The sequence below is a fragment of the Hydra vulgaris genome, chromosome 05, assembly GCF_038396675.1.
Source record: "Hydra vulgaris chromosome 05, alternate assembly HydraT2T_AEP".
Classification (NCBI taxonomy): Eukaryota; Metazoa; Cnidaria; class Hydrozoa; order Anthoathecata; family Hydridae; genus Hydra; species Hydra vulgaris.
In genome coordinates, this window is record NC_088924.1 from 2,418,759 (window position 1) to 2,444,680 (window position 25,922).

The 25,922-nt window shown below is 29.9% G+C and overlaps 2 protein-coding genes across 2 annotated transcripts; both read right to left on the minus strand.

Moving 5' to 3' along the window:
* Positions 1 to 287: 287 nt before the first annotated feature.
* LOC136080109 (uncharacterized) lies at positions 288 to 989 on the minus strand. Its single transcript, XM_065796719.1, has one exon. It carries the CDS (start codon positions 987 to 989, stop codon positions 288 to 290), a length of 702 nt encoding a protein of 233 aa, XP_065652791.1.
* A 2,755-nt stretch (positions 990 to 3,744) lies between these two features.
* On the minus strand, positions 3,745 to 16,502 carry LOC136080447 (uncharacterized). The gene is made up of 3 exons (XM_065797089.1): positions 16,362 to 16,502; positions 16,043 to 16,297; positions 3,745 to 7,148 (listed from the first exon to the last, which is right to left on the minus strand). The coding sequence occupies exons 1-3, from the start codon at positions 16,405 to 16,407 to the stop codon at positions 4,390 to 4,392; spliced, it is 3,060 nt and encodes a 1,019-aa protein (XP_065653161.1). The 5' UTR covers positions 16,408 to 16,502; the 3' UTR covers positions 3,745 to 4,389.
* Between the last annotated feature and the right edge of the window lie 9,420 nt (positions 16,503 to 25,922).

Consider the following 25,922-nt stretch of genomic DNA (forward strand, 5'->3'; position numbering starts at 1 on the left):
GCGTTTTGAATAAATATCAACTAATTCAACTTTATTACTCTTTTATACATTGTCATATTAGTTATGCTAATATTGCGTGGGGAAGCCCTTACAAAAGTAATTTAAAACCACTTTATCGTCAATAGAAGCACATTGCACGACTTATATATTTCAAAAATTGTCTTACTCACTCAAAGCCTCTCTTAATTAATATGAATATTCTTAATATATATCGAGTAAATATTTTTAATGTTTGTTGTTTTACGTTCAAGTGTAAAACCAACTCTTCTCCAACCCACTTTCTTGATTTAACCTAAAGTTTCAGTTTGTAGTTTATCAACGGAATAATAAATTTTTAAAGCTTCTTTATTTTTTCCCATTTTGTTTAAACAGATTGCGATATTATTTTTTGTTCCCATTGTATTTGGATGATTGTTACCGAAAGTTTCAGTTAGTATTTTGTCAATAGAATAATAAATTTCTAAAGCTTCGTTATACTTTCCCATTCCGTCCAAACAGCCTGCAATACTATGTTTTGTTGCCATTGTAGATGGATGCTTAGTACCTAAAATTTCAGTTTGTGTTTTATCAATGGAATATAAAAGTTCTAAAGCTTCGTTAAAATTTCCAAGTTCATCCAAACAGCTTGCAATATCTTTTTTTGTTGCCATTGTAGATGGATGCTTTGTACCTAAAATTTCAGTTTTTATTTTATCAACAAAATAAAAAATTTCTAAAGCTTCATTATATTTTCCCATTTTAGTCAAACAGATTGCAATATTACATTTTGTTTCAATTGTACTTGAGTGGTTGATACCTAAAACTTCAGTTTCTATTTCATTAACAGAATAATAAATTTGTAAAGCTTCATTTAATTTCCCCATTTCGCACAAGCAGACTGCAATATTATTTTTTGTACTTATTGTCGATGGATGGTTGATACCTAAAACTTCAGTTGCTACTTCATCAATAGAGTAGAAAGTTTCTAAAGCTTCTTTGCTATTTCCCATTTTGCATAAACAGCTTGCAATATTACTTTTTGTAAATGATCATCTAAATTATGTAAATGATCTCTATAAAGCCTTAAAAAACAGCAATCATGTTTGCTGATGATACTAACCTCTTCTTATAATATCAATAAAGTTTTTATTGATATGAATATTGAGTTAACAAAAATCTCTAATTGGTTATGGATTTTGAAATTGGTTAAATATTTGTTATGAAATTGGATATGCCTATTTGGAAAAATTACATCAGAAACTTATGTAGTAAAATTGCAAAAAGTATTAGAGTCTTGTATAAAGTAAGAAGCGTTTTGAATAAATATCAACTAATTCAACTTTATTACTCTTTTATACATTGTCATATTAGTTATGCTAATATTGCGTGGGGAAGCCCTTACAAAAGTAATTTAAAACCACTTTATCGTCAATAGAAGCACATTGCACGACTTATATATTTCAAAAATTGTCTTACTCACTCAAAGCCTCTCTTAATTAATATGAATATTCTTAATATATATCGAGTAAATATTTTTAATGTTTGTTGTTTTACGTTCAAGTGTAAAACCAACTCTTCTCCAACCCACTTTCTTGATTTATATTTTTTTAAAGAAAAAAAATTAATATTTTTTTAAGAAATTATAATTCTATTAAACAACCAATTATCCAAATAAACTTTGGTAAAACCTGTGTTTCATTTTGTGGAGCTTTCTTATGGAACAATACTGTGTTAAAAAATTTTGATTTTTCTCATGAGTATTTAAGAGAAAACTTAATTTTAAGAAGTACTTTTTTCAATTGATAATATACTTTTAATAACTTTATCATACTTTTAAATTATACTTAGCTCTTAAACACCTAAATATTAATTTATTTTATTCAATATTAATTTAAATTTACTATTTATAAACATTTATTTGAATATAATTGAAGGTTGCATTGACAACGATATTTGGTTTATATATATTTTATTTTATTTACGCTATTATACTGAACGACTTTAAATGTAAATACAATTGCTGCGCTATTTTTAATCTTTATTTAAATTTGTATCAACTATATATATATATTTTATTTTGTATATGTACTACGAACTCTGTAATTTGTATCTATGCATGTTTGCATGTATGTATGTATGTATGTATGTATGTATGTATGTATGTATGTATGTATGTATGTATGTATGTATGTATGTATGTATGTATGTATGTATGTATGTATGTATGTATGTATGTATGTATGTATGTATGTATGTATGTATGTATGTATGTATGTATGTATGTATGTATGTATGTATGTATGTATGTATGTATGTATGTATGTATGTATGTATGTATGTATGTGTACATGTGGGTATGTAGGTATGTATGTAGGTATGTATGTATGTATGTATGTATGTATGTATGTATGTATGTATGTATGTATGTATGTATGTATGTATGTATGTATGTATGTATGCATGTATGTATCTGGATATGTGTACGTGTATATGTGTGTATGTGAATATGTGTGTGCGTTTGGATGTTTATGTGCATATCCATAAACCTTTATACCAGAAGAGTAGCATTGTGCAGATGTATCACAGAAGAGGTAACATTGTAACAGAAGAAGAATTACATTAGAAGTATTTGATCAGTATTTATCAATACAATAAAGATCAAGATCAGTATTTATCAATACAACAGAGATCAATACTATAAAACGAAAAAGGCAGCATGCTAATTATTAATACTTTATTGTTGACCTTGTACATTTACTTTAAAGAAGAAAAAAAATATGCAACTCATGGAGAAATTAGTCGTAAATATAAAAAATAAAGTAGAAAACCTCAGTTGAAATATCAAATAATAATAATTGAATGAAGATTACATGACCATATATTTTGATTTTGAGAAAGTTAAATTTATCTAAAAATTACAAAAAAAAGTCGCATAAGACAGTCGTTTGGAAGGCTATGTAGTGAAGAACAAAAAAAAAAAAAAAAAAAAAAAAAAAAAAAAAAAAAATTTAAAAAAATATATTCTTTGACAGTAAGAATAAACAAAAACTTTTGTAATGTATGTTTTGTAATGTACTATTTTTTAATATCCTAAATTAAATAAAATTTGTAATTTAAAAAAAAAATGCCTTTAAAAATTGCCTCTGATATAAAAGGAATAGGAGTGAAAATGTCATCATTTAGAAATATAAATATTTTTTCAAATTCTAGGTCTGTGAATTGGAATTAAATGAATTACTATAATGGGTTTGTGTGTTACGTTAAATGTATTATTATTTATAAAGAAAAGTTGCTTATTTTTAATTTGTAAATGAATAAAGTTGTCCGGAACCACCCTCAAAACATGTGTCCGATACCACCCGATCATACCGCATTCACAAAGACTAGTTTTAAAACCAGTGAATTAAAGTATTCAACCAATCTTTTTTTTTTAATAAATATTGTAAATAAAAATATACCTTTAATCAATAAAAAGTTATTAGTTTACACAAAAATTAAGTATATTAATATGTGAATCAAATATGATGGTACATCGCTCTTCTGTTTTTGGAAACAATAATCTTGCACTCCAAGGCAATCGCTCTGGCATGTTATAATAGGTATTTTGCATAAGCCGTTTTTTCACTCAAATAATGTTTTTATAGTGTTTAAAATCACATAGCTTCTTTAGTTTAAGCTGTACATCAAGTGTCCGCAGTTCCCCGCCGTCTGGAGCTACCCTTCCCATATATTTAAAATAATATTTACAAAAAATACATTAAAAAATGATTAAATAATTTATATTTAAAAACTTTTTAAGCTAAAATTTACAAAATTAAATCAACAAATCTAAGGTAAAATAAAAATAAAAATAACTATAAAAAATTTTTGTTTCGAATTATCAATAACATATTAATAATAATAACACACTTGAATTGGTCAAAACCAGAACTCTCCTTCAAACTGTATCAAAAACTTTTTTTTAACTTTTCCCTCATGTTCTGTAATCTCATGTTTTTACCTGTAATCATATATTCTAAATTGTAACCTCATACTTTAAACATTTCTTCATGTTCTAAACTGTAACCTCATGTATTAAACTGTAATCTCATCTTCTAAACTGTAACCTCGTGTTTTAAACTTTCCCTCATGTTTTGAAATGTAACTTCATGTTTTGAAATTAAATCAAATTAACAAAACAAAATCAAGCATCTTTATACTATCATTATAGTATCATGAAAAAAAATAGCAAGCCGGTAAAAATAAAAAATAAAAAATAAAAATATTTAAAAATATCTAAGCTTGATAATTACTATAGTTTTATGATTATTATAGTAATAGAAATAATAATAATAGTAATAGTACATACGCTAATGATAAATAAAGATTTTAAATTTTACGGTTAATATCTAGTCGCCCTAAAAATACATATTAAAACAAAAACCAAAATGCTAAGCTGCTTGTTTTCCGTTTTTCTAAATAACTTAAGCAACAATTGATATTACTTTTTGTTGCCATGGTAAATGGATGCTTGATACCTAAAATCTCAGTTTGAATTCTATAAACAAAATAGTAAATTTCTAATGCTTCGTTATATTTTCGCATTTCACGCAAACAGTTTGCCATATTAATTTTAGTTACAACTGTAGTTGGATGGTTGGTACCTAAAATTTCAGTTTGTATTTTATTAACAAAACAATAAACTTCAAAAGCTTTGCTATGTTTTCCCATTTCGCTCAAACAATTAGCCATTTTAATTTTTGTTCCCAGTGTAGATGGATGTTTAATACCTAAAATTTCAGTTTGTATTTTATCAACGAAACAATAAATTTCTAAAGCTTTCTTATATTTCTTCATTTCGCACAAACAGCATGCGATATTATATCTTGTTGTCATGGTAGATGGATGGTTTATACCTAAAGTTTCAGTTTGCATTTTATCAACAGAATAAAAAATTTCTAAAGCTTCGTTATATTTTTTGATCTTTTGCAAACAGTTTGCCATATTGCATTTTGTTACCATTGTAGTTGGGTGGTTTATACCTAAAACTTTAGTGTAAGTTTTATCAAAGAAACAATAAATTTCTAAAGCTTCGTTATATTTTCCCATTTTGTTCAAACAGTTTGCAATATTATGTTTTGTTCCCATTGTCAAGGGATGATTGATACCTAAAGTTTCAGTTTGTAGTTTATCAACGGAATAATAAATTTTTAAAGCTTCTTTATTTTTTCCCATTTTGTTTAAACAGATTGCGATATTATTTTTTGTTCCCATTGTATTTGGATGATTGTTACCGAAAGTTTCAGTTAGTATTTTGTCAATAGAATAATAAATTTCTAAAGCTTCGTTATACTTTCCCATTCCGTCCAAACAGCCTGCAATACTATGTTTTGTTGCCATTGTAGATGGATGCTTAGTACCTAAAATTTCAGTTTGTGTTTTATCAATGGAATATAAAAGTTCTAAAGCTTCGTTAAAATTTCCAAGTTCATCCAAACAGCTTGCAATATCTTTTTTTGTTGCCATTGTAGATGGATGCTTTGTACCTAAAATTTCAGTTTTTATTTTATCAACAAAATAAAAAATTTCTAAAGCTTCATTATATTTTCCCATTTTAGTCAAACAGATTGCAATATTACATTTTGTTTCAATTGTACTTGAGTGGTTGATACCTAAAACTTCAGTTTCTATTTCATTAACAGAATAATAAATTTGTAAAGCTTCATTTAATTTCCCCATTTCGCACAAGCAGACTGCAATATTATTTTTTGTACTTATTGTCGATGGATGGTTGATACCTAAAACTTCAGTTGCTACTTCATCAATAGAGTAGAAAGTTTCTAAAGCTTCTTTGCTATTTCCCATTTTGCATAAACAGCTTGCAATATTACTTTTTGTTTCCAGAGTGAGTTTATTATTTTCTCCATAGGTTTCTGCATTAAAACTTTGAATAGTTTTTAAGATTTCCATTGCTTCTTGAAATAAACCTCGACATATTAATAAATCTTTTATTAGAGTGGTTTTATGATGGAATGTTTTCGAAAAACTCTTTCTGTTAATACGAAACATGGAAAGAAAATGAAAAACAAAACTATTCCTGTAGTCTACGTGATCTTTCAATTTGTTCAACTCAAAACTGAAGTAGTCTTCCATTAGACTAAGATACGTATTTGTACTTGAATTTTTATTTTGAAAATATCTAACCGACAACTGTGTCAGATCATGTATTATAAACTTTTCATCATCGAAACGATCTAGGAAGGAATAACTCATTAGTAAACCAATGGCTTCATCTACTAAGTGTTCATCATTTATTGTCATGTGTTTTGAGATTTGGATTATAAATTGTTTACTTATGTTCTGACCATCGCAATAAGATAAACAGTTTAATATTTTAAATGGAATAGTTTTAGTTTTTTCTAATTTCAATAACACTAAATTAATTGCTTTTATTGCAGACTTTGATTCTGCTTCAGTCGGAAGGTTATGATCGTCTAATATTTCAGCAGGTCTCGATCTATATTGATTTATATATTTTTCTATGGAAATTTTATGTATTTTTATATATTTTATTGCTTGAGTAATAGCGAATGGATGATTACCAAACTCTTTAATTAGGTATCTTATATTTTCGTTGGGTTCTTTTATATTATTTTTCACATAAGCAAAAGCATCTTCATCAGAAAAAACATCAATGAATATTTGATTTACGTTGTTTGACCACGTTCTCCATTGAGAGGTAACTAAAGTAAATGAATTCGGTTTCTTTGAAATGTACATTTCTAAATTTCGAACGCTTTCATCGTCGACATTGTCAAAAATATACAAAGTCTTTTCATTTTTATAATAGTTGTGAATTTTTTCAGTTATTACTTTTATATTAAAAGAATTGCCTTGTGAACCTTGTGCAAAAAATCCTAATAATTTATAAAGGTTATTCATTGAAGATTGTAGTTTTCCAAATGCTGCATCTATCCAAACAAAATTTTCATAAAAGGTATGATAAACTTCACAATATTTTCTGGCAATTTGTGTTTTCCCGACACCAGACATTCCATACAATACTAACGCTGATTTTTTTGTACCATGTAACATGGTAAAACATTGATGAATTTTAGAAAGTTCCTGTTCACGTATAAATAAGTTTTCTGAAGAAGGTTGGATGCCAAATATTGAACGTACTGTTAGCACTATAATGAGAATTCATTTCATAATTTTAACTAAAAAAAAGTTACTAATTAAGAAGGAAGAAGGGGGTGTGGGTTTTAGCCAGCTTTGTCCCTTAATGTCTATTGTATGAAAATCAAAGAAGTTATTTACTCAAAGATCAAATTAAGTTAGAAGTGCATAGATAATTAAAACAACTTGAAATTAATCGCAATATTTTTGGAGAGTTTAAATGGTTTATAATCCAGTAAAAAAGTATTTTCTTAATTATACCTTGAACTGCGTGAATTAAAACAGCAATGTTTGGGTACAAGGAATGTTTCGGTATAAAGAACATAAGTTTACCAAAATAAAGTAATAAAACAAGATTTAGTAACGTAATGTTAATGTACAAAGACAAAAAAATACAGGTACAAAGTAAACGAAATACAGGAACAAAGTTAACAAATTTAGGTACCAAGTAATAAAAAAACAGTAAGGTTTGTGTACAAAGAAAACAAAACAGTAAGTTTATAAACAAAGTAAACAAATTTACAAAATAAAAGTTTTAAAACATGATTAACTGACCAAGTTCAGGAACTGAATAAAATCCCTTTTTTGAAAATTTTTTATGCTAATAATTAAAATCAATTATCTCTGAACAGTGAATAAAAATTGCTCTGCTGGTAGTGACCTTTTTACTTTCAAATAATTTCTGCTGAATTTTCGCTGAATGATTCTAAATGACCCTGAATAATTAGGAGATTCTGTTTTACTTTTTTTTACATTAATAAAGATTAGACAAGGACTATAAGTAGTTTAACAGTTAACAGTGATATTTGCTGGCCCAAGATACTTGGGCCAGCAAAGTTAACGTTGTTGCTCTCAAATGTACTTATAACACTGCTAGATGTATCTATATTATTTGCATTTATACTTTAATAATTGTTTATAACGTAATTTCCCATAAACATATGCCTGGAACATTATATACTTTATGTTGCTTTGGTTTTATGGAAACATCTGAGTGATCATCTAGTGATGATTACTCAGATGGTTTACATTTACTTAACAATTTAAAAATAACTTGCTAACTAAATCAGTTGTTGAATCTAAACCTATATTACGTCTAACGGATTAACACCTTTTTGCCTAAACTCTCTTTTCCAAAGCTGATATGAATCCATTGGAATGATATGAATTCATTGGGATGATATGATTTCATAGGGAAGCCAAACTCAGATAATTGTGTTGCAAAAGTCTTAAACATATTTTTTTTGTTGATGTAAAAAGTGACTACCATACTTTTTAAGGTAAGCGAGGTAAATCTTAGTCTTTAATAATGATCTGGATACTTTGTACTTTAAAGCTGCTTGTCTTTGAGTTAAGAAACCATTTTTTAAATCTTTCATTACATTGTCTAGCTGTTTTTAAACACAGTTTATATTTATTTATATTTTCTGCGTTCTTTAGAAATAAAATATGCTTTATAATAAATATATATTTTTATTATTACAACATGTAATTTAATACAAAATCTTCATTTTTATCTTTGCAACACGTAAACTACACACACTGGCCTCAACATCAACAAATTCAAGATCGATAAAAATGTCAACGAAGACTGTTTCCGGATTCTTTAACAATTTTGTTTGTACATTACAAATCTATTCAAATTAAAATCCTAGCTGCTAGTCTAAGATTTTTAAATTACTTTCAAACCGACCTTTATGAAAAAACGCCAATGTACGGTTTAAATAACTGATAGGATAACTATATCATTTGTGTACATATCTGGTTTTTAATTAAAACAATTTTTATTACTATATATTAGATACTCTATTAAACTAAATTAATAAAATTTAATTACTCTATTAAACTAAATTAATAAAAATTAATAAAATCATGAACTTGTATCGATTAATTACAATTGAAAGTGACAATAAATGTGAGAAGTAATAACTATGATATTATTTATGCATTTAAAATAAATTGTCTTTAACATCTTTATTTTAGGCAAATTATGAGCTAAGTTTTTAATACGTAAGTGATTATGAACTAAGTTTTTTTTTGTTTTATTTTTTTATTTTTTAGATTATTCACCTCCCCAAGGCCCGAGGGGGGCTACTACAGTCGAGGAGGCTACTCATTTTTTTGTTTTTTTTATTTTTTAGTTGTTATTCGTGGAGAGCAACCCTCTCTCAACTCTTTAACTCCGAAACACGAACCTTGCCGAGCAAGGTCGCTGCGCGGAGAAACTAAGTTGAGCGCGGTACTTCCAGGGACGTGGTGGGAGTCGAACTTGGAACCTCTCGCTTACAAAGCGAGCGCTCTTACCACTACACCACTTCCGCATATATTTTAACGCGCTTTAATTTTCATAAATAAATTTATTTAATTTAGGTGATGGCTAATGGAGGACAGGGCTTTCTGAAAATTTTTCCAGCAATTTTATCAGATAGTTATCACCCAGAGATAAATTGTTGATTAACCGAGGATGAAACTGAGGAGTTTAAAAAGTTGGAAGAACTGAGATTATCTAGCAAAAAAGGTGTTCACATTAGTGCTGAGCATTATTTTGACCAATCCGGATTACGGATTACAATTATTTAATCCGAATTTCGGATCAATCCGTTTTATCCGGATTCACGGACCCAATCCGTCGATTTGGATTTCGGATTCAATCCGTTGATTCGGATTTCGAATCCAATCCGGCTTCATTGTTTTTGAGATAATCAGCTATTTTTTCATTATTATCAAGTATCAACCTAAATAATTCGAATTACGATCTCAAATCTATTGACAATCGACTCAATATAAGACCCCTAATAGCAAATACACCAGGGTTTTCGAGTTTTTACAATTTATTATTAGATACCCACCTATGAGGTAGGAACTAGGAATTAGAAAGTAGCAAGTAGGTATTTACTATTTTTATTAATAAAAAAAGGAGATGTTATGTGCGTATTTGTATGCAATTCATACAAATTCAGGCATTGAATAATACTAAGTGCTTGTTGTGTTCTTCAATACCTTTGGTAAAACTTGTCCAAATTTGAGACATTTTTAATAGGTAAAGTTTAAAATATCAACAGTTTAATAACAAAATACAAATGATATAATACAAATTACGATACGATACGTAGTAAGTACTAATGTAATAACAAATTACTGAGCTCTAAATTAGTAACTAGTAGACTACAAAAAACTACAGAACAGTGAGTACTGAAAATAAATAACATTGCCTCATGACTGACGACTTTTTTTAAATATTAATAAAAGTACAATAATAATTGATACTGATAACTCGTTGTAGAACGCACACAATATATATTTATAGCACTTCTGAACAACAATAATACACGTAATAATAGAATAACCCATGAAGATTAGAATTAGGAGACCCAACTAGTACGGCCACATGCATGAAAAAATAAATATTCGGCGAAATATCGAATAATGCACGATTAAACGGCCATAGTTTGCGCATTTTTGTAGCTCGTAAAATTACGAATGTGTGTATATTTCATTAAAAATTGTGTTATTATTATGTTATAAACAATCCTATTATTATATTGTCAATTATTTATCTCAATCAATATTATTCAACAACATTAACATCTTGTAATCTTGTGTCCTGTGCATTACTAAAATACTTAATATGTATTAACTATTAGGTATTGGGTACTCTCTTGTCTCTAGTAGTCTAGTCTCTTACGGATGTCAGTAACTGAATAAAAGGTCTGATACTTACTTCTAAGCAGAGTACTTACCTACATCTAATATCATTATTCAGTAGTTTTCAAAAAAATCGGGGAAAATGGGAATTTTTACGCAAAAACAGTTTTCGACAAAATTGATTTTGATTTTTTTATATGGTTGTAACTCAATGTAAATACTTTAAATTTTCACCAAATGTTTTTATTAGTGTTGAGTTTTTTAAATTTTATATTTAATTTTTCCAAGTATTTTTTTTTTTGAATAAACCGGATTTATATCATAATCCGGATTGGTATTTTAATCCGGATTAAACGGATTGTTACTTTTGTTTCAATCCGGATCAATCCGGATCGGTAATCCGGATATGAATTGATCTGGATTTTGTGCTCAGCACTAGTTCACATAATGATCATTCTTTGTATATATTCTCAAGTTAAAGAATCTTATGAAAACCGGAAACTGCTGTTTAACCTAAAAATGTTTCTTTTGTTTATGTAGCTGATTTTAAATTATTTCTTTGTAGCAAATAGTCTGCAGTCACTTTAACAAACCCCTCGCCCATATTGCATGTTGAATTACAATCACATAAGATTGTGTTACTATGTTAGATTACAATTGTTAAATTTGTTACCATGTTAAATTAAGATCACATTTACAATACACAGAAGGAAGAGAAGATATGTGATATAAACTTCAATTTATATATATATTTCTTCCAAATTTTTGAACAATAGATGTGCAGGTTGGCAAACGAATGATCTGAGAAAATGCTACAATAGGTAAAATTAAACAACATCATATTTTAAATAATTTTTTGTTATCAAATTATTGTCACCCGTTTAATAATAAAATTTGATATATGTTTAACACATATTTTATTAGGTTCTAGATTATAGAAGGAATAAAAAAAGAGATTCCACAAACACCATGACCACAGTAAACCTTCCACTTTTATAACAAACCAGATTGTATGTTGGTTATAGCTAAATGCCCTCTTTAAGAACTTTACTTAATGCAAGGAGTTGTCAATCAAACATTTTCTAAAAAAGAAATTTCTGAAAAGAAATTTTACCACTTTTAGGCAGACAAAAAGCCATGCTATGGTTGGTATGCTTGCTATGGCCGTAAAGTTATAATTTCAAATAATTTTCAAATAATTTCAAATAATTAGCAGGTGAAAATTTAGAAGCAGTTTTTACTGATTTTACTGTCTCTTCAGACAATTTCGCAAGATAAGCCAATGTTTTTAAATCAGCCAAAAACACATCATCTCTCTCCATCTTATAACTTCTATTTTGCGAAAAGCTCATACGCACTGTAAACATCCAATGAGAACGCTGCTAGCAGTACTTGCTCGACTTCCATTGCATCTTGCTTATCTTCAATGGTTAAAGCGTCATAAACCGAATACGCAGTTTTTCTGAGAAGAATTGGAAAAATTAGCTCCAGCTTTTTGTACTGCATTTCAGCTATTACTTTGGTTCTTTGCATCCACACCGCCGCATCTGAAGTTCCATCATACGTTTCAAACATATCGAATAATTTCATACTTGAATTCATGGCCCGGTTAGCTTGTAGTTTTCTTGCAGAAATGTAACATTAAGTCAAGATGTTTTCTTTTTTTTACTCAATGAGAACTTGTCTCTTACAAAATTCTAATCACAATTTATACTAAATCATATACCTCATATATTACCATTACAACCCACATAAACATATTTATAACTTCACATTAACCATATGAACACATTAGCAATTATATACAAAATCGTACAAACATATTAACAACAATTATCAAATATATACGCACTTTAATTACAAACCTACTTGACGTCATGGAACACTGTAACATTTAACTTAATATAATTACATTTCTGCTGCTAATTTGTGACGCAAATTAAGAAGTAACCTATTTAGATATTCAGCTATTATTTTCTCATCACTGACTTACTTGCCATCAATCAAAAGTTTTTTAATTTTTTGTAAATTGCTTTTTGTACAGTTATTATTATCGACTATCTCTTTAATCGTATTCCATGTTTTCTTAGCATTTCCATAGTTTTTTTATAACAAACTTGGATGATAATAAATCTTTTTTGAGTGCTGTTTTGTTTTTTTAAACAGGTTTTTATAATTTTTGTAAGTTGTTTTATTTTTATAAGTTTTATTTTTTAAGAATTTGTTGTTGATTTTTTTTTATTTTTTAAAGGACTTGATTAAACCTTTAGACAACCAGGGAGTCAAAAGTTACTTTTCGTTTAAAAAAACTAGAAACACTTTTTCATTATATTTACAAAATTGAACTAGAAACAGTTTGTAGGCGTTGTTCGCGTCGCTCGATTGCAATATAAGATCCCACTCAATATTGTTTTTTAGAAAATTTTTGAATTTTTGTCAGGAGTTTTTTTTTGATTTCTCCCTTTTATATAAGAGATTCGAGAAAGTTGTTATTAGGTGGTATATTTTTAGTAGTTAGGAAGATAGTAAAGTAATCTGAAAGGTCTGTCGTAATTATACCAGTGCAAACATGGAAATTGTTCGTTATTATGTTATCGACTATTCTTGAGGAACTTTTAGTTATTCTGGTGGGCTTAATAATTGTTGGAATGAAACTGTTTGAAGGATAGTATCAACAAAATTTTAACATTATTATTAGAAGCGTGCAAGTTTATGTTCGTATCACCAACTAACACCAATAACAAGTTTATGTTCGTATCACCAACTATGTAAAAATGCTTTTGTGTGTTATCACTAACTATGTAAACATACTTTTGCGTGTTATTAATTAATGTTTTATTAATTATAATATCTTCATATTTTCTTATTGTAATGAAATTATTGCAATAAGAATGATACAAGAAAAAATAGGGTATTGATTTTTTCAATTTTCTTTTTTCAGAAAGTTCTAAAAATTAGATTTTATATCAGGCAACCAAATAAGTTCGTGCGGTTTATCCTAATTGCCTATTTCTAAGAAATGTATTAAGAAAACTGGTTGTGGTGGGGGGATGATTTTGCATATAAATTAAAGCTTGTTTTAAGGAGAATCAATCAGTGTGTTTCATAAGTTTTATTAGTGCGTTTTAAATTTGAAAGTCTTAAGTGGAGTATGGCTGTGTCAGAAGCGATAGTTCGCGCCTGTTTACTTTATGAGTTCAAACTTGGAACCAAAGCTGCAGAAGCTTGTCGTAAGATATGCGCTGCTTTTGGGGAAGGTACTTTAGCAGAACGGACGGGTCAAAAATGGTTTAAAAAATTTTCTTCTGGAAATGAAAACCTTGAAGATGAACCAAGATCTGGAAGACCATCCATCGTAAACAGCGAAAATATCAAGCTGGCAATCGAGCAGGACTCCAGTCAAACATGTCAGGACCTTGCCTTAAGATTTAGTGTGAGTGATGAAACTATTCGTTTACATTTGCACCAACTTGGAAAACGTTGGAAGTTGAGCAAACGGGTACCTTATGAGTTGCGTGAAACAAACAAGCTACAGCGCTTAACCATTTGTTCTTCATTGCTTTTCCGCCACAATTTAGTGCCATTTTTTGACCGGATGTTGACGTGCGACGAAAAATGGATTATGTACTGCAACAAAAAACAAACATACCATTGGCAAGCCAGTAACGATCCAGTACAGATGACTCCTAGACCAAGCATTCACCAACAAAAGGTTGTACTGTGTGTATGGTGGACTACAGCAGGTATCATTCACTATGAATTGCTACCAAGTGGACAAACCATTACTGCTGAGATATACTAAGCCCAATTGGAGAGAGTTTCGGTTGCTCTTCACCAAAAATAAGCAGCTTTGGCAAATAGAAAAGGTGTTGTATTTCACCGGGACAACGCCAGACCGCATACCGCAAAAAACACACATGGGAAACTCTAGCACGTATACAATGGGAGATTCTACCTCACCCTCCGCATTCACCAGACCTTGCACCAAGCGACTATCACCTGTTTTTGGCCCTGGATAATCATATGAGGAATCGACAGTTTCGAAATAGAGAAGATCTCGAAAACGAGTTAATTCAATTTTTTAGCTACCAAACTTAAGACTTTTATAAAAATGGAATATACCAGCTTGTTTCACGATGGGAGAAAGTTACTTTTGCTGAAGGAGACTATTTTTCAGAATAAACTTTATTAAAACTGTTTTTATGTGTATTTATTTATGGATCTGCAAAACCGCACGAACTTTTTTGTTGCCTGATATTTCAAAAAAATCTTAGAAGACTTCAATTGTTTCAAAAAAATCTTAGAAGTATTGTTTCAAAAAAATCTTAGAAGAATTGTTTCAAAAAAATCTTAGAAGTCTTCAATTGTTTCTAAGATTATTTTCAGTTTCTTTAGTAATACTAACCCCTATAATGTTTTTATTAAACAGTTTGTTGAAATTATTTCGGCCTTTATAAGATCATCTGAAATAATATTTCCTTTTACCTTGATGGAGATTATAGAATCATATGCTGATTTAGAAAAAAAATATGACTTCATAGTTTTCCAGAATTGTTTTTCATTGGTAGTTTTATTTATATCAAGACGAAAGTTTAATTAGGTATAAATATCGCTATGATGCTATGAATTAGATGAAACTTTAAAAAAGTAACCAAAAACTAGTACGTAATAGTTATAGTAACACATGTTATAGTATAACTATTACATACAAATATCATGCTAAGTTATGTCGAATGAAAACATAAAAGTTTGTTAACCGACTATATCGACTTTTAGGCGGATAGTATGAAATCTGCGGTCAATTAAATTTTTTTTTTCAGTTCTAGAATCTTTTGGGAGTTTGTAAAACTGAAAAAGTAACTGAACAAAAAACAACTGAAGACTATTGATAATCATTGTTAGCATTGATAATCAAATGTTCACTTCCAATTAAGTCAAAAAAAAGATGTTTTGAAAATCTAATGTACACTTCCAATTAAGTCAAAAAAAAGATGTTTTGAAAAAAATAAAGTAAAAAGAAAAGTACAAACTTTAAGTAGTATTTTTAAGAAAATTTGAAAAGTTCAAATTTACTCAAAACTACTACTTAAAGCCATTACTTAAAACTACTACTAACGCCATCACTTAAAACATTTTAAAGTATTTATTTTTATCATTTCCTATTTGATTGAGTATTAACAATAATGTTCTTTCGGGTTTTTTCACAGTTTTTTTTTTATCAAATTTAAACACAAAATTATTAAAAAACAAAAACACTCACGTCTTTCGCATTTAAAAAGAATATCTTTTTGTTCACAATAAATCAATCCAGATTTTATGTCCAGCCATTTTTTATGTGGATTATTTCTACACCAACTACTGAAAATTTCAAAAATTTGTTCGCGAGTTGAATCACACTCATTTAAAACTCGATTTATTTCTTCATCAGTTATGCTCAAAAAACGAGCAAGTTTCATCCAGTGCTTTGGCAAATCATCTGAAAACGTTTTGAGCACATCTCTCGGAAGTTTTTCAACTAAAATTTGTAAAAATTATTAAAACAAAGAATAAAAAAAATCGGTATTTAAATGGAAATTTACCTTTCAAATAATCAAAGTTATTGCTATCTTTTTTATTTAATTCCATTTGCTGAAGAATAGTTTTGCTAAAAAAAGTGTTTAAAGTATCGATGATTATTGATAAATGATTATCAATGAATGATTAAATAGAAAAATACACCTTTAAATGTAAAAAGATAAACAATATTAAGGAACAATATTATTTACTTTAAAAACTAAATTAGGAATAAACTATCGAAACAAAATTGTTTACTTATATGTTTATATAAATATACAACAACTTTTATGGCAAAAATATTTATCTTTGTTTTATGAAAAACCAATCATGCATTGTTTGACATATTATGTCAAACAATGAATATTTGGTTTTTCATATATATTTACCCAACGTCATTATAACGTTTCAACATTAAACGTTAGTAATACGAATATTGCAAATTAAATATCTATGTATGTACTTATATATGAATGTATATATATATATATATATATATATATATATATATATATATATATATATATATATATATATATATATATATATATATATATATATATATATATATATATATATATATATATATATATATATATATATATATATATATAAATCGTTGATATATAAAGTTTTTTATATATCAACTATTTATGTATACGCTAAATAGAATTTATGTCATTAAAAAAAGAGTTTTAAAAGAATTTATGAATAGAATTTATGTCATTAAAAAAAGAGTTTTAAATTAGTATTACAATGGTGAAAATTTCCTAAAAAAGGAATGATTCTACAAAATGTTATGCTCATTTAAGTAATTAAAAGGATTGCTTAAAAGAACTGCACCCAACTTGAGAGTTTCGTGTTCAGCTAACAGTTTTTCTTGATTTAAATAAATGGCTGATGAGTGCCGAAAATTGCATGAAACTTTAAGTACCGTAAAAAAGTTGTTTTTTTCATCTTACTTTTCGGGCAGAAATGGGTGGGGCTTGGGGAAGGGTACCCCTCCCTGAATGGGGTGTTTAGGGGGCGTTATCCCACTGAAATTTTTTTAAGCATAATTAACCCTGCTAAATGCAGATTTGCAATCCTTTTTAAATTGTTGTATTTAAATATTTGGTTTCAAAACAAAATCTACCAAAAACAATTACAGTTACTGTAAAAAATGCCCAAATACGGATGAACGTTCACGGGTTTTAGCCACAAACTCCTTCATGAGTGCTGTAATGTCAACCTTGTCTAGGTAATCTTTGTTAATGTGCATTAAAGCGAGGTAAGTGAGGCGACTCTGTGACATTGTTGACCGCAGTCAAGTATTAAGCCGTCTAAATGCACTGAAGGACCTTTCAGAACCAGCTACGGATATTGGAACAGATAAACACAACACAACAACCTGTTCCACCATGTCAAATAACCTGCGGGTACTTGGTTCAAGGTTTCTTTTAAAGCTGCTGCTAGCTGGTGTAAATCTTTAGGCAGTGACTAGTCCTTAAACAACTGTGGAAGTAGTTGCAGCTGTAACTGCAACATAGGAGCATCGACATTATTTGGCAAACTTTGCAGTGGCATGCTGGCTAGTGTGGCTGCATTATTTGTGGATGTGTATGAACCTATCAAAATAGCTTCTGTGCTTTCAATTTTATGCAATCCTTCTTGGTTAAAACGGTGCTGCAGTTCTGCAACTGAGTGGTCAATGGCTTCGGAGAAACTTTTCTTCCAGATAACATCTGTAGTTAATTGTTCTGCATTACGGCTTTGAGCTCCATGCGAGAAACGAGCGGGAGCATTAACTGTGGAACTACGATGTGCCTTAGGCTGCTCGAGATTCAGTGTGGTAGCTTTCTCGATGGCCTTTCTGTGTAATTCTGAAGCAAATTCATCACTTTGCAAGTCTTGAAGCTGAGCCAGAAGGAATTGAACACATTTTTCAGCGGCTGGTGCACTCAGTGATGGGCTTTGTATGTATGGATATTACATACATCTCACCTTTTAGTATTTGATAAAAAAAATATTTTCAGTAGTCTTGCGTCTATGGAATGCTGCCGATCACACTGCGCATGCTAGCTAACCACTTAGTACAATCTACTTAGTACAATCGTCTGTTTTATGATTTAAATTTAACATAGTAAATGCTTACTACCCTCGCTCTTGAATAGAAGACGTCTATAGTCTTTAAACAGGGCTTCTTTGCTTCTGACATTGATTGATTTGTTAAAGAATTGTGCGATTAAACATTAAAACAAATTTTGCTTTTTCAAATTTTATTTCATTTTCATGGAGTCTGTACTCTATACTCTGTACAATTAAATTTTTCTACTAATCGAGTTCTATTGAAAAATTCTTAATTTAGTTCTCTTTTTTGTCATGGTTAATGACTTTGAAACAATAGACTTTCAAAAGTTGCGTTTTGGCGTTTTCAAAACTGAAATTTTTTTTTTGCGACTGATTTATATGAGGGCGATATTTTCTTTTATAACAGAAAAGTATTTGACTCACATATTTTGTTATTAAAACATTTAAAACTGAACTCCAAACTAACATAGGAAAGTTCACGGTAATACACATCAACATCAGGAACTTAAATACAAATATCGATAAGCTAAAATACTTTCTTATCGAATGCAAAAGTTCTTTCAAAAAAAAAGAACTTTTACATTCTTTTGAATGCAAAAGTTTTTTTTCTTTAGAATGCATAAATTTATCGCTGTTTTGAATCGCGGATAGTAACATTTTGAAGGAGGGGGGGGGGGGGCAGAAGATATCCTCTGCCCCCGGTGCAGAAATGTTGGGTGGGCAGTTGCTCATCCTGCACCCTATGTTCTAGCGCCTATGCGATGCGTCCTCCTTTTTTTGTTTTGATTATTGATTATAAAAGAGAATCTGTCTTAATTAAAACATTCCTTTTAGAAAATAATCACTTGAGCCCAGTCTCTTAACAATTGTATATAGCTTTTGAATTAATGTTTTGTTCTGCATAAATATTTGATCTAATATTAACAAGTTCAGAAAGATTTCATGATTTAAAAGGTTCTTTAACTCACTTTACTTTAACTCGATGTCGCTACATTATAGTATCTTGGATTGGTGTACTTAATATTTAGAACCGGTTTTCTAAAACCGGTTAAATAAATAAAGTACTTATAATTTTTATTTAATAAAAAAGTTCTCCTCTTTTAATTATAGCAATGGATTTTTCTCTTATTTGCTTTGACGTATGATTTCAGATTATAATTGTCAATCGAGTTATATGATTTCTTTTTTTTGCAGAAAAAATAACGATATTAAAAATTTAATAGAATGTTAAAATGTCTGTTTCATTCTGCATAGTTAAAAAACTTTAATTTCAACTATCTTTTTATTAGAATTGATACGGTTACCTCCTTGCTAAAAAATATAAATATATGTATTTATATATATATAAATACATATATGTATATTTTTTTCATATATCTCACCAATATATGTATATTGGTCTCATAAAAATTAATACATAACTGAAGAGTCCTAGAGGACGAAACAATATTGTCTAATGTTGTTATATATATATATATATATATATATATATATATATATATATATATATATATATATATATATATATATATATATATATATATATGTATATATAACTTTTATTTTATAAATCTTTATTACAAGTAATGAATTGTACAATTTTATCTGTCCTTTAATGTTAATAGTTTGCTAAGAATACAGGGGAGGAACATATTATTTATGCATTGGAAAGGCAGTAGAGCTTCCAATATTGCTTGGGAGGTAGAGATGTCACTGACGCCATCACAAATGATACGGAGGTATTTTTGATTAAAAGTTTTTTTGTAAGTTGTAGTTTTTGCGGTGTTAAGAGCATACAGGAATCTATTAGGGTTTCTGCTGTTGTTTTGAGTTAATTTAGTGGTTATAGGATGGCATGGGTCTGCTAGGATCTTTTTGAGTATATTAATACAGGTCCTGTCAAGTAACTCTTCAATGTCAAAAATAATATTGAAGCTGCTTGAATTGGTTACATCAATTCCAATAATTTGCAGGGCATTTTTATGAAAATGTTGGATCTCTCTTTTTGCAGCAGCACTGCACGAAGTGAGAATAGGAGCACTGTATATCAAGTGGCGAATAGCATAAGATCGGTAGACCTGTAAAAGGTTTGGCTGATTTTATATTTTTGTGAACATTTGACCATTGTTTATCCCAATCAATATTCTCATTGAGCATGATTCCAAGGTATTTGTGACTGCTGACTATTTCAAGTTCAGTATTATTGAGTACAGTGGATGGTAAAGCTTGAATTTTGGGGCAACTGGGGATAATTCTTATGATTTTACATTTCGGGCCATTAAGTTTCATTCCGTTTACGTTAAACCAAAGTGCGACGCCATGAACAATGGATTGAGGTAGGTTGGTAGGAACTTTATCATTAATTATATAGGTCAGTATGTCATCAGCATATTTTTCGAGCGTGGTTTCAGGTGGAAGATAGACGTTAATGTCGGAAATAAATAGAATGAACAGGATTGGACCTAGAACACTACCCTGAAGTACACCTGCTTCGATACATTTCCAGTCAGTGGTGTGATCATTTGTTTTAATTCTTTGTTGACGGTTAGGTAAGTAAGCGGCGATCCAAGAGGTGAGCCAGCTAGGTTGAATGTTCACTAACTTTAGCAGTAACTAGTCATGACTGACAAGATCAAAAGCTTTTTCGAAATCAAAGAATATTGCATAAATTGATTTGTTGTTATCTTTCGCATGACTCCAGTCCTCTATAATTTGAATAATAGCGTCCATCGTATTTCGGCCTACCGAACTGTTTGTTTGAGATCCATAAGTGCTTGGTGTGATGGACAATGAGTATGGTAATAATACGTTCAAAAACTTTACATAATGCGGATGTAATGGCAATTGGTCGATAGTCATTAGACGAGTGTGGGTTAGAAATTTTTGGAATCGGTGTTATGTTTGCTGATTTCCATTGGTCAGGTAGGTAACTGCTTCCTATGAGGCGGTTGAATAGGATGCAGAGTGATGAGGCGATTTCAAAGCGAGCGAACCTTTTGGTTTGAGTTTGCTGAGTTAATTGGCAATGTTATTAAGGGTAAAAATGGGGGTAGTAGGTGGGTTTGCCTCTCGGTTAATGAAGCATGAGAGGCTGGGTTGTTTCTTGCCAGTCCAAACACTTTGAAAATGATCATTTAATTGGTTTGCTAGTGTCTCAGAGATAGGGGTGGTGATTTGACCTTTATCAGCAAGACTGATTTCACGCCAGAAATCTGTTTTTCCAGTAGTGAAACGCATGTTATAGATTCTCTTTCTTTTGGTAATTAGTTTACTAATTCGATTTGCAAGTGCTTTCCACTCTTTGTAGTACCCGGAGAAAAAAAGTTGTTGACGCTCTTTTATAAGGCCTTGAATAAGTGGTGTCATCCAAGGCTTAGGATTAGCAAGCGTTGTTGATTTTAGAGGTTGGAAAATGTCTTAGGCAGAGAGTATAGAATGATAAAAGTTGTTGCAAGCAACTTGTATTTCATGCGGTGAATCAACTAAGATTTCAATATTGGTAGATCGTATCAGTGCAACAGTGTAAGCAATTCTACCTGACCGATAAGCAACCTTTTGGGGAACCGGGCGAGTAGATTTATAGAGATTTAGAGGAGTTTGACTAACAACAACAAGGTGATCTGAATTATCAAAACTAGGAAGGGTAATCGACGTATAGCATTTAGGGGCGTTACTCAAGATGATGTCAAGAATAGATGTTTTTCTGGTGGGGTGTGTATTGAGATGAATGAGCTGGTGAGAACAACAAATAAAGTCAGTAGGGCAGCCATTTAGATCCCCTGCGAGAAATATTAGTGGTTTGTTGCCGATTGTGCAACGAGTTATGGCTGGTTCGATGAGTTGTGCAAGTTGATAAGATGAATTGCACTGCTTACTTTTAGACCAAACCGGGATATAGGTACATATAACTAGGCAGGAAGAGTATCCTCGGGGGAGTAATTTTGGGTACACACGAGCAATTGTTAGTTCGATTTCTTGTTTAGGCACCAAGTTAAACGAATAGTCTGTAGTTAATTTTATTTTTCTATTTTATCTGAGTATTTTTTGTTTATGAATATGACAGTACCACCACCCATGCGATCTTGACGTTTAGTGCTTATGCAAGTGTAATTATTGTTGATTTGAGAAAGAATAATTTGCTTACCGCTGGGGTTAAGCCAGGTTTCAGTTAAACAGGCAATGTCAATGTTGGTATCTATGAGAAATTCATTAAAAATCACAATTTTGTTACAGAGTGAGCGCATATTAGTGGTACAGATGGTTGGTAAGCGATTGGTGTTGAGATTATTGCTAGTTAGTTGGAGTGGAACGAGAAGTAAGGGCACCGCGGATCTTGATGACTGCTCCATTGCGAATGCCCCAGTGGAAGGGTGCTTCAGGGTTATCATTACGTAGTTTATCATTACGAATGTTGCGGTCTTTGCGTAGTTGGTACTCAAGTTCTCTTTCAGCAGGAGACAAGTCAGGACTGACTCTGTATGCCTTGAGATTCTCATGTGTAGCAAGTTTGCGAGAGTTTATCAGAGCTAATTTTTTGTTAGTAATGTTCTTGAATTCTACAACAATTAGCCAACAATATGATGTTTTTTTTGTGTTAAGACGCTTGGAGAAAGCGTCTTAACACAAAAAAAGTATATAATTTTAATATATAATTATATATGTGTCTCTCTCTCTCTCTCTCTCTTTCTCTCTCTCTCTCTCTCTCTCCCTCTCTCTCTCTCTCTCTCTCTCTCTCTCTCTCTCTCTCTCTCTCTCTCATATATATATATATATATATATATATATATATATATATATATATATCTTCTCTTTTTTTATTCCCTTGTAACGATTTGTTTTATTTTTTAAAAAAGAAAATCTAAATTTTTGTATACTGGTAACAGTTATATATGCTGTATGCAGACCTAGGATTTGCTCAGAAAGTTCTGAGCGGTGCTCAATTTGTTGCTCAGCAGCTTTTTATGAACTGACGCTCGAAAATCCGCTCAGAAAATTTCTTGAGTGGGCGCTCCGCTCATTCGCTCACAAATCCGCTCAGTAACTGAAAAGTAAATACTTTAAAAAACGAGAGTAAAACAACGGTAAACGTTAACTGCAGTATTAATTTAAAGAAGATTCACTGGCTGGTTAAAAAAATATGAAGTTAAGTATTTGACCGCAAGATGGCGTATTTCAACATGGAGTTCAATATTTGGCCGCAAGATGGCGCAGAATGAGCGTAATTTTTGAGCGCTAGAAAAAACGCGTTTGCTAGCCCTCACGTTCATCTAATTTTGACGTCGCTCGCGCTCACGCTTCGCTCAGATATATTTAAGCGCCGCTCATGAGCGAGTTCAATTTGAGCGGCGCTCATCCTAGGTCTGGCTGTATGTAATTTATCTTTAACAGAATCAATTCTCGGGGCTACATAAGACAAATTGTGTCTTCTTCTTGCCCAGACCATCTATATTTATACTGAAATTGATTGTATTTATATATTTATACGGCATAAAAAAGAAGAGAAAAAAAAGAATTGTTTTATTAAAAGAATCGCATTTGATCCCAGGCCCCAGCTGCATTTCAAAATTGCAGTAACAATAGTAAACAAAAATAATAAGTTTGAAATAAACTTATTTTTCTGTAATAGATGCATAAAAGATAATATGTTAAACAAGTTAGCGTATTCTTTATAAATTTTTTTACCTTATGTTGTTAACACAATCTAGTCACCTTTTAAAAATGTAGGCTTTTTGACCAAAAATGTTATAATAGATAATTAAAAAGTCCGATCAATGTTTAGCGAAAATTGAACTATCTATCTACCATCTATTTATATAGCCTTTTTTTTTTAATAGTTTCTGTAGCAACAGGCTATAGAAACAACCATTTTATTTTTCTATACTTTTTCTTTTTTTTTATATATATGCTACTGATCTTACAAACTTTTTATTTTATTAATTTGTGCTTCACGACTCACTTCTAAAGAGTTGAGTTTTCTCTAGCTTTCAAAAACAAATGCAATGCTTTAAAACTTGTTTTTAATTAGTTTTTAGTCTTACTTAGTTTTAGGTTTTTTTCTTCTATCACAATAAAAATACCCAAAATGCTTTTCTCTGTTAAGACGGGCATTTGCCTTAATGCAAATTATAACTTCAAATCTGCATACTCAACGCCATTAATACAAGCACTTATAGTTTTTTATCTTGTTTTGTCTTAGTGGCCACAAACAGCAAAATTGTTTATTTATACAACCTGTTTATTTATGCAACCTGTTTATTCATACAACTTTTCCCTTTGCATCAAACTATTTGCAAATTTATGAGAAAGCGATTTCAATAGAAACTCAGATTATATAAGAAAATCGTTGCGTTTTTAAACGCTTTTAAACGTTTCTTAGAAGAATTCACACTTCACACAGCACACACTAAAGCCTATTCACTTCGTGAAATTCCATTTAGTTTATAAAAATTGCATTCTGGGATGTCCTGCCGAAACTTTTCCGAAAAGGAAAAGTTTTCTGCAAAAAAATTTATAAAAAGACAAATTCCAATAAATGTAAACTAACTTGAGTTACATTTATAAGTATTAACTAACTTGTATAGGTAATAAGTATTTCCTAGATAATTTTAAAATATGTTTTATGGACGCATCACAGTTTTTTGAAGTTCTTTGTTTGGATTTTAAATGTTGAAGGTGTTTACGTAACCTAGAATTTTTGACACGCAATGTTAGTAGTAATCTTCGAAACTTGTTGGAATTTATTTCATTAAATGACATTTTGTTTTCGGAAATATTATCTGAATTAACAGGTAAATCTCGTTTTTTATTGGAATTGGATGTCGCCTTACTGGTGATTTCCTTTTGCAACCAACAAATGGAGGAGGATTAGGTACATTAAAAATGGTAGGAATTGCAAATTGTAATAAACGTTTACTGCCATTATTTTCAGGATAATACACTGTGTCTTCAAAATGATTACTGCACAAATAAAAGTTTTTGTTTAAAAATACAAAATCTTTGTTATCTAAATCTTTTCTACGACAGTTGATGAGCCACTTTTTGCATCTAAAAATTAAACAGTTTAAAGATATTTGTTTTAAAATGCTACAATATTAATAAGACTTAATTGTGCTGAACTATTTTGAAATAATTTAAATAATATACTAATATTTAAAGAAAATATTAATTAGCTGGCCTTATTTCGCCTTTAGGAAAACAAAAAAATAAATCATCTATACAGTTTTTCCCACTCTTATTTCCACAGTTTATAGCACAAAATGATGGCATTGTTATAGTTGAAATCAAAATTTTAAATACAATACATAAAAACTACTGTTTAATATTATAAAATTTCTTTGACCCGGCTGGACATCACAGAAGGCTTTGCGCTAAAATTACAATATGTTATATGAATTTATGCCGGAGAGGATAGGCTTTGGTACATACAATTCACAAACGACTTAACAGTTCCAATAATTTTGTGCGCGCACATCCTAATGCGCAGAATCGCATGAAAGAAAGTTAATTTTTTCATGCGA

Excerpts from the sequence above, each read along its gene's own strand:
- LOC136080109 (XM_065796719.1), bottom strand. The coding sequence starts at position 989 with ATGGGAAATAGCAAAGAAGCTTTAGAAACTTTCTACTCTATTGATGAA.
- LOC136080447 (XM_065797089.1), bottom strand. The coding sequence starts at position 16,407 with ATGGAATTAAATAAAAAAGATAGCAATAACTTTGATTATTTGAAAG. Across the intron at positions 16,298-16,361 it reads TAACTTTGATTATTTGAAAG|TTGAAAAACTTCCGAGAGAT; the intron begins GTAAATTTCCAT and ends TACAAATTTTAG. Across the intron at positions 7,149-16,042 it reads TCTTTTTAAATGCGAAAGAC|TGCTAACAGTACGTTCAATA; the intron begins GTGAGTGTTTTT and ends TTCTCATTATAG.